Below are 8,086 nucleotides of genomic sequence, written 5' to 3'. Positions count from 1 at the left end.
AGCCACTTGAGCTGGAGCGACGAGATGTCGCGGCCGTCGAGGAGGATCTGGCCGCTCGTGGGTTCGTAAAAGCGCTCAAGGAGGGCGACAAGCGTGCTCTTGCCCGAGCCGGACGAGCCGACAAGCGCGACCGTCTGGCCTTGTTCGATCGTGAGCGAGTAGCCGCGCAGGACAATGTCTTCTGGGCGCGTCGGGTACGAGAACACGAGATCGCGAGCCTCGACCTTGCCGTTGCAGTACGGTGGCACGTCGCCCTCGAGGTTGGCCGCGTTGATCTTGGACGGGCGCGCGAGGATCTTGAAGATCTCGGTGGCGGCGCCTTTTGCCGACGCGACGGCCGAGATGTTGGGCGAGATCTGCGAGACCGCCATCGTACCAAAGAGAATGCCGTAGAAGGCCGAGAAGACAGAGCCCGGCGTCCGGATCGCGTCGTTCTGGTCCGAGAGGAGGTAGCCACCGAACCAAAGACCGATCGCGTACGTGAGCCAGATGCTCATCATGAACCAGCCAAACGAAAACGAGACAAAGCGCGCGAGGCCCAGCGTCTCGGCCTCGGCCTTGTGCACGATCTCGTCGTACTTTTTGACCGCACGCGGCTCGCCGTTGAGCGACGCAACCGTGCGGATCGCGCCGATGGTCTCTTCGGCGACGGCACCGGCGGCGGCGTACGCGCGCTGGCTCTGCGCGGTCGAGTCGCGGAGGCGCTTGATGAGGAACGTCATGGTGATCGCCATCATGGGCATGACCGCGCACATGACGAGCGCGACGTTCCAGCCCTTGACAAAGCCAATGATGTACCCACTGACAAACTGGCACGTGAACTGAACGGCTTCGCCGAGCTTGGACGCCATGCCTTCCTTGATCTTGACGGTATCGCCGGAGATGCGCGAAGCGAGCTCGCTGGCGTCGCGCTGGTCGTACCACCCAATCTCTTGGTACATGATGTGCTTGAGGACTTCGCGGCGCAGCGACCGCATTTGGCGCTCGGCCGTAATCGCAAAGCACGTGTACGAGCCGTAGCCCGCGACGAAAATGACGATCGCGAGGATGAGGTAGTTGAGGCACGTCTCGTTGATGCCATCTTGGTCATATGGGGAAAAATAGTTGATGGCATTCCCAAAGAGGATCGCCATGAGCGGGAAGACGACGCCGTTGACGATCGAGAGCGCCATGCCAATGACCATCAGGACCGCGTCCGTCTTGTCGGCGTACCGGTAGAGCGCAAAGAACGAGAACGCGTGCTCGCTGGCGTCGTCGTCCGGCGTGGGCTTGGCGTCGACCTCGATCGCCGGGTCCTTGCCGTCACGCGGCGTCTCGACGACGTGGTAGTTGTCCTTGGCGTCCGGCTGCTTGTCGTCCATGCTGCCAATGTGAGAATGGCAACCAAGTTGCCATTTGCGGAAGATCGCCAATGCTTCGTTCTTGAACTTCGAGCTGCGTTTGGGCATGACACGGTCAATATATCTATTCTGGAAGGTTTGAAGACTACAAATAACAAGTTCGTATGCGATTTCAATATATGGATGTTGAGAGGTAAATGGTTTCGAAGCGTGTAATCCGAAGTTTATGGTCCCGATCTGGCTGCAATGATCAGCGCGATTGCCCTTTCTAGACGCCACGTGATGCCAACGGTCGTCCAAGTAGCCACGCACTTGGCCCCTAATTCGATACCCTTGCTTGCATAGATATCGGATGCCAGTGTAGCAAGAGCCTAGAATGGAGCTTCTAGCGCTAGCGCGAGGGTGCTATAACGACGATACCAGTCAGTACAAGGATCGCTTGCGTCCTCAACGATTAGCTAACCGTCCACAAGCAGGATCAGATGGCGCGACGAACGTCGTTGGGCGCCGACAACGAGAGCGTTGGTGGTTCTTCCAACTCTTACCACGATCATGGGACGGAATGCATGCGGGGTGAACTCCCGATTGCTGCCTATCGATGTAGCGTCATCGCTGCAGATGTCGGCGTGATGCCAACCCGTGCCACACTGCACGACCGGGTGCTTCTACGAGCACTCAACATACCGGTCCTCGTATATTAACTGGATTTGGTTTCGCTCGTGTCCAGTGTACTTTTGAAAGAGACAAGTCGGACAAGCTATGGATGTATCGTCGCTGCCAAGGGCAACGCGCGACGCAGGCGAGCGTCGTTACTGAGGGTCCCCTTGGCATGGGCTAGTCGATGCAATCGCCACGCCTTGACGTCGAGCACGTAGAACGTATCGCTGCGCCATTGCACACTCAGGAGCCCGTTTAGCGCAGCCGACGCGCGATCCATGTAGTACACGTTGTCTTGGATCCAGTCGTTGTGTTTCAAGAGATACGTGGCACCACTGCAGAGCAGGAGCGAGGGCGACCGCACGCCCGTATCGTGCGGGAAGCGCCAGCGAGCGACACTGTAGCAGACGCCGTTGCAGCCGACGACGACCCCAATCAGTAGCAGTAGCCGCGCCACAGATCCAATGTAGACAGTGCCCACCACACACTGTACTTGTTGGTCGAGCGAGACAGACGAACAAATGGGGTCGACTGAGATGGTGGCTTGGACTGGAGTCAGCGTAGCCAATAGCGCCGAGGTGAGCCACACGAGCAGACTATGGGCGAGAGCAAACCTGGGTGTCCGCCACTGGGTCCACGGAAGCATCAAGTCACTCACGATATTGACCAGCCACGTGACTTCGTTGGCGGCGAGGCACGTCGTGTACCAAGGGATCGGTCGCGGTGCGAAATAGCTCAGCTGGTCAGCGGTAACAAGCTCGATGGAGGCCGTTGAGAGAAGACCGAGGGCGGTGATGCTGCGAAGGCCAATGAGGGGCCGTCCGACCCAGACAAAGCCACCGATGCGACTGAGCTTGAGGAGATTGCGCCCTTCAATCGCGCCTTTTGCTAACACCAAGTAGACAAGAGAGAGCATCGCGAGCGCCAAGATGGAGCTTGTGACGTACTGCACCGCATACCGCGCGTAGAGGGCAAAGACGGTGTGTACCTGCGAGGCATCCACAGCGTGCATCTGGTCGGGTAGCGTGTCGCCCATGACAGTGAGCGTGCCGCGGTCCCCTTGAAACGAAATGACTTCACGGCGCCCCAGCACCCAATCGTAGAAGAAGAGCCAAGCAAAGTAGTCAAAGCTCGCATCTGACGGGTCGAGCAGCCGTGTATGGTACAGCGCCACGGAAGCCGCTTCGTTCTCTTGACCAAACTGCACCCATTCAATGAACAGATCGTCCACGGCATCAACCAACGTTTGACGATCGTTCGGAAGTCGGGGGACCAGCGATAGGAACGCAACACTTTTCTGGACGCCATCCATGCACGTCGAGAGATTACTGTCGAGTGCGCAGAGTGCAGCGACGTCGGTCATTGATGCTGAGAGGTTGGCCACGGACGTTGCAAAGAGATATTGGTTGCGGGATGGCACGAGACCAACACGTTGGCGACTGTCGGTGCACGTAGCGTCGTAGCGATCGGCACCCGTGAGCGTTTCGAGGCGAACGAGGTGGATGGCCGGCTGGTCAGGACACAATAGCGAGCCAGCCACGGCCCAGAGAACGTGCTTCCATGTGCGTGGCGCAGGCTGCACGGCGTGCGTGGCCGGGATGCTCATGTAAGCCGCCGTGTGCGCTTGTCGGGCGTCTGCCATGACGCGATTGAAGGCAGCGATCGCTTGACGCAGCACGAAAGGTGGCGGGACGAACACCATGTCGATGGACCCAAACGGACCGAGATGCGACGCCACGAGGTCGTACGTGGCACTCCATGGCGGTTGCGGCAAATACCCATCTTCAATTAACACGTCTTGCAGTGATATGTTTTGGAAGGCAAAGCGACTACTGGCGCGTAGAAGGCCAAGTCCGCTCATGCGAGTCCGGTTCGACGACACGCCCCTTAGGTCGTTGTCCAACGCCCAGTACATCGTGTACGAAGTTGCACTTGTCAAGCGGAAAACGCTCACCGTGGACTCTAGCGTGAAGGCGTAGGCTGCGCCATACGCATTCACCATTTGATACGAGCTGGCAAACCCGATTGACTTGTAGTTTTGCCACTGGAGCTTGTACGAGGTGATGTTCTTGGACGACCAATACGCGACCTCGTCGTCTAGCTCGAGGTACGGCGGGTAGATGGTCGACAGAAAAGCTTGGCCAGCGGTCGAATGCCGCAGGTCGGACGCAAAGGCAATCTCAAATTCTGCAGCCCAATCCTTGGTGATGTTGACGTTCCGCAAGAGCGAGGCGAGGAAGACAGCGCCGTTATGAACCATCGATTCACATCGGTTTTGGCGCCGGATCGAGTTGGCCATTTCCCATTTTCGTTCAAAGTCGAGGTAGCAATACTGGGAGAAAACGTTTACACCAGTAGCGCTGCTGACGTTGCGCAGTCCCGAGATAGCATCGTGGAGTGAGGTCAAGGACGCGTACTGGACTTTTGCGCCTTGTTGTATTGGCGACACAAGCGTTGCGTGCGCGGCATCGAACGCGCCAAGACCATTAATGCGATCGAGCGTGGTGTCCATACGACGCAGCTGCGACTGCTCTTTGAGGTAGTTGGCCAGCAAAACATGCGACCCCGCCATGCTAAAGCGAGGCCAAATGAGGTCATTCTGGAGCGTGGATTCCACAACGTCGAGGTATGAAATACTGCTGCTAATGTCCAGACTGACGTAAAGTGCACCAGCCAGGAGCCAAAACAACGCCTTCCGTCGCCAAATGCCTCGGAAACACTCCCGAGGTCCAGATTTCGGGGCACTGACAGTAGAAGGGCCATAAAAGGGCAAGACGGGCGACAGTGAGTCGAGAGTCGTCGGTCGAATGAGAGTCCACAACTTGACGTCAAAGATGAGCCCATTTCGTCCATGGATGAGACCCATGCAAATGCCTTCTGCTCCGCCTGTCAGTACTTCATGGCGCTGACTGAAGAAGGCAAGGCCTGAACCAGGCACAAGCAGCGATGTCTGCGAAGCCAGCACAGTATCCTTAGTCCAACGGCAGAAAACCGTCAAGAGCACAATCATGCTACAGGCAAGAGCTACCAAAAGCAAGAGGCGGTGGCCGCTTCCAATGGCGACGGTAGCACTGATGCAGCTAATGCTAATGACACCAGTAGCGTCTTGCGGAGCACAGACACGCTCAATCGAGGTCACAACAGAGACGGGCCAGAACATAGCGACAAGTATGTACACAAGGGTCAGTAGACTTGTGCTCAAGATCGCAGCCGCGTGCGCACCGCGGTGTGTCAGCGGCAAAAGAAGTTCGTGAAAAACGTAGCCGACGTAGGTGGCCTCCCACGACAAGGCACAGGTCTCGACGGCCGATCGGTTCGGAAGCTCAAGCTGCGTGTACAGATTGTGTGAGCGGGTGATGCGGATCGGCGCTGAGCTGAGCAACACGATTGCTACCATGCCTCGCAATAGAAGCAGGGGGCGACCCAGCCACGTGGACGCCGCAACGCGCCAGAAGAAGACAATGTTCATGGCGGATTCATGCTGTCGGTGCGCGATAGCAAACAGCGTGCACACTAGAGCCAATCCACTCATGACCAATGTCATATACACGACAAGGTAGTAGACACCCATGGAAGCGCGGCTCAACGAACGAGACGCCGGAGAAGTCGTTGGTATCGTATCGTATGCCTCCGAGATCAAAACAAGCGTTCCCGTATCACCTTCAAGTGACACAACCTCACGGACGCCCGCCACCCACTCGAAGAGCAGGGTCCAGCCATAGAAGGAAAATGGCGGCTCTAAAAGGGGCTGCACCAGCAGCATCCATGCGGTTTGGTTGAGATCCGAGGCAAACTGAACGAGTCCCACATTGAGGCTCGAAAGCGCGGTCATGGCGGCTTGCACGTGGTGTGGATCGACATGCAACTTTGGGTGGAGCACGGTCGCTTGGTGCAGCGACGACGAGCACCAGTCTGACATAGAAGCACTCAGCGCGCAAATACTGTCGATCGAGTCGTTGACAAGCGCAAGCGCCATGAGCATGGGTCGCGAATCGATAAACACATACGAGCCGATGGGCGTGAGGCACGCATCCGTGGTTAAAAATGATGCAAGTGAGTACATATTTGACGTCGCTCCATCGAGACAAAACGGGTTCCCGCCATAAAACACAAGATCGTTCATGGACCAAGCTGGCGGTGTTGGAGTTGCAAAGAGTGCTTCAATAGAATGAAAAGCCTCGGCGGTCGTGTCGTCGAGTGCATCCAAGATCGTCGCCGACAGGACTGTCGCAAGTGAGACAAGAGAGCGGGGCGGCGGGACAACGTAGAGGTCGATCGTGAAGAATGGTCCAAGAGCATTCCGGAGCAAAGTCTGTTGAATGGTAAGAGGCAATTTGGTCGCATAACTCTCCAAGGTAGCACACGGCCCTTTCCAAGCATGCTCAGACGTGCTGCGGAGAAGGCTCTTGTTGCAGTGACCAGCGTACTCGACACCCAAGGAGAACGCACTGCTAAAGACACTTGACGTCCCGGGACCCTCGCTGTATGCGATACTCTTAAGCGATACGGACTCGATGAGCCCAAGCGCGTTGACGAGCGTCGCCGTTTCGACCAAGCCCGGGAGATGCCGATTTTGCCACTGGTAGCGAAAGTTGGTGATACCGTGCGACTGCCACAGAAAAGCTTCTTGGGATACGGTTGTGGCCACCGACGCGACTGCCTGTAACCAGAGTTGGCCTACAGTTGAGGCTTCAAGGTCGTGGAGTAGAGCCACTGACAAGGGACTGTTGGGGCCGCCAAACGCTTTGAGAAATACGTGCCCGTCCGTGTTGCGCAAAATGGCGTCAAGATACACGGCACCATTGGCTGTATACTGGGTGTTGCATCGAGCTTGGCGCTCTGCCGTGTGGGCCATCTCAAAGACTCGGGCAAAGTCGACATAGCAGTACTGCGTTGGAAGCGAGAGCAGCTTCTCGATAGTGGTGTTGCGAAGACTCGCGATCGCGTAGTCCAAACCAGTAAGCTTGGCCGTCAAGAGGGACATTGCATACGTTGGGTGGACGATGGTTTCGATCACCGGAAGTGCGTACGATCTTTCGATGGCCACCGCGCCGATATCGACGGTGGACGCGTCGGGGGCGGTCTCGAGTACTTGATTGAGCAGGTCAATGACGAACGCCTGATACCCCGTTGTATTGTAATCGAGCCAGAGAAGGTCGCTAGCAAGCAGTGGCTGCACAACACCGAGGTAGTGAAAGCTGAGTGCCACACTTGCTACGAACCAAAGACTGGCCACGACAAGAGGCACAAAGGAGCGCCGGATCGACGTCATGTCCCCTGCCGGATGGACACGCATGATGTTAGAAGCCCGTCGGTTCCAAGAGGCACGATTGCTGTCTCAACTAACGGCCACCCGAAGCTGGCGGTTTCGTCTGAAACGACGCTTGCGTCGTAGACTGCCACGTCATCGCTGCAAGAAACTGTCTCTCGCTGGTCTCTACCTAGCCTAAGGAACGAAGTATCTTAAAACGAAGTTGTGTTTCAAGAGATACGTGGCACCACTGCAGAGCAGGAGCGAGGGCGACCGCACGCCCGTATCGTGCGGGAAGCGCCGGCGAGCGACACTGTAGCAGACGCCGTTGCAGCCGACGACGACCCCAATCAGTAGCAGTAGCCGCGCCACAGATCCAATGTAGACAGTGCCCACCACACACTGTACTTGTTGGTCGAGCGAGACAGACGAACAAATGGGGTCGACTGAGATGGTGGCTTGGACTGGAGTCAGCGTAGCCAATAGCGCCGAGGTGAGCCACACGAGCAGACTATGGGCGAGAGCAAACCTGGGTGTCCGCCACTGGGTCCACGAAGGCACCAACTCATTGCTTTAAGAATTGCTCCAACCAAGAATACGATAAAGCCTCTATCTTCTGCAGACTGTTGTACAACTCAATACAAATCAATGGTATGGTAGTCGATTAGATTGTGTTGAGACTTGGATCTATCTCTGCAAACTAAGTCGCGTGTAGATGCCGTTGAGACGCATGAGCTCGTCGTGTGTGCCTTGCTCTGCGATGCGGCCGCCGCTCACGACGCAGATCTTGTCGGCGTTCCGGATCGTCGAGAGGCGGTGCGCAATCACGATCGTCGTC

At 56.9% G+C, this 8,086-nt stretch overlaps 4 protein-coding genes across 4 annotated transcripts; all 4 read right to left on the bottom strand.

Moving 5' to 3' along the window:
- Positions 1–3: 3 nt before the first annotated feature.
- Positions 4–1,383, bottom strand: SDRG_17272 (hypothetical protein; the record flags this gene model as incomplete). Its single annotated transcript, XM_008623512.1, has 1 exon — positions 4–1,383. A coding segment is annotated over exon 1 (1,356 nt), but the record flags the coding sequence as incomplete, so codon positions are not given.
- Positions 1,384–2,021: 638 nt separating this feature from the next.
- Positions 2,022–4,569, bottom strand: SDRG_17271 (hypothetical protein; the record flags this gene model as incomplete). The annotated part of the gene is made up of 1 exon (XM_008623511.1): positions 2,022–4,569. The coding sequence occupies one exon, from the start codon at positions 4,567–4,569 to the stop codon at positions 2,098–2,100; it is 2,472 nt and encodes an 823-aa protein (XP_008621733.1). The 3' UTR covers positions 2,022–2,097.
- An 893-nt stretch (positions 4,570–5,462) lies between these two features.
- SDRG_17270 (hypothetical protein) lies at positions 5,463–7,269 on the bottom strand (the record flags this gene model as incomplete). The annotated part of the gene is made up of 2 exons (XM_008623510.1): positions 5,463–5,510; positions 5,674–7,269. The coding sequence occupies 2 exons, from the start codon at positions 7,267–7,269 to the stop codon at positions 5,463–5,465; spliced, it is 1,644 nt and encodes a 547-aa protein (XP_008621732.1).
- A 666-nt stretch (positions 7,270–7,935) lies between these two features.
- SDRG_17269 (ATP-binding cassette, subfamily B (MDR/TAP), member 1) lies at positions 7,936–8,086 on the bottom strand (the record flags this gene model as incomplete). Its single annotated transcript, XM_008623509.1, has 1 exon — positions 7,936–8,086. A coding segment is annotated over one exon (151 nt), but the record flags the coding sequence as incomplete, so codon positions are not given.

The sequence above is a fragment of the Saprolegnia diclina genome (assembly GCF_000281045.1).
Source record: "Saprolegnia diclina VS20 unplaced genomic scaffold supercont1.237, whole genome shotgun sequence".
NCBI lineage: Eukaryota > Oomycota > Saprolegniomycetes > Saprolegniales > Saprolegniaceae > Saprolegnia > Saprolegnia diclina.
This window is presented reverse-complemented; position numbering and strand designations above follow the sequence as displayed.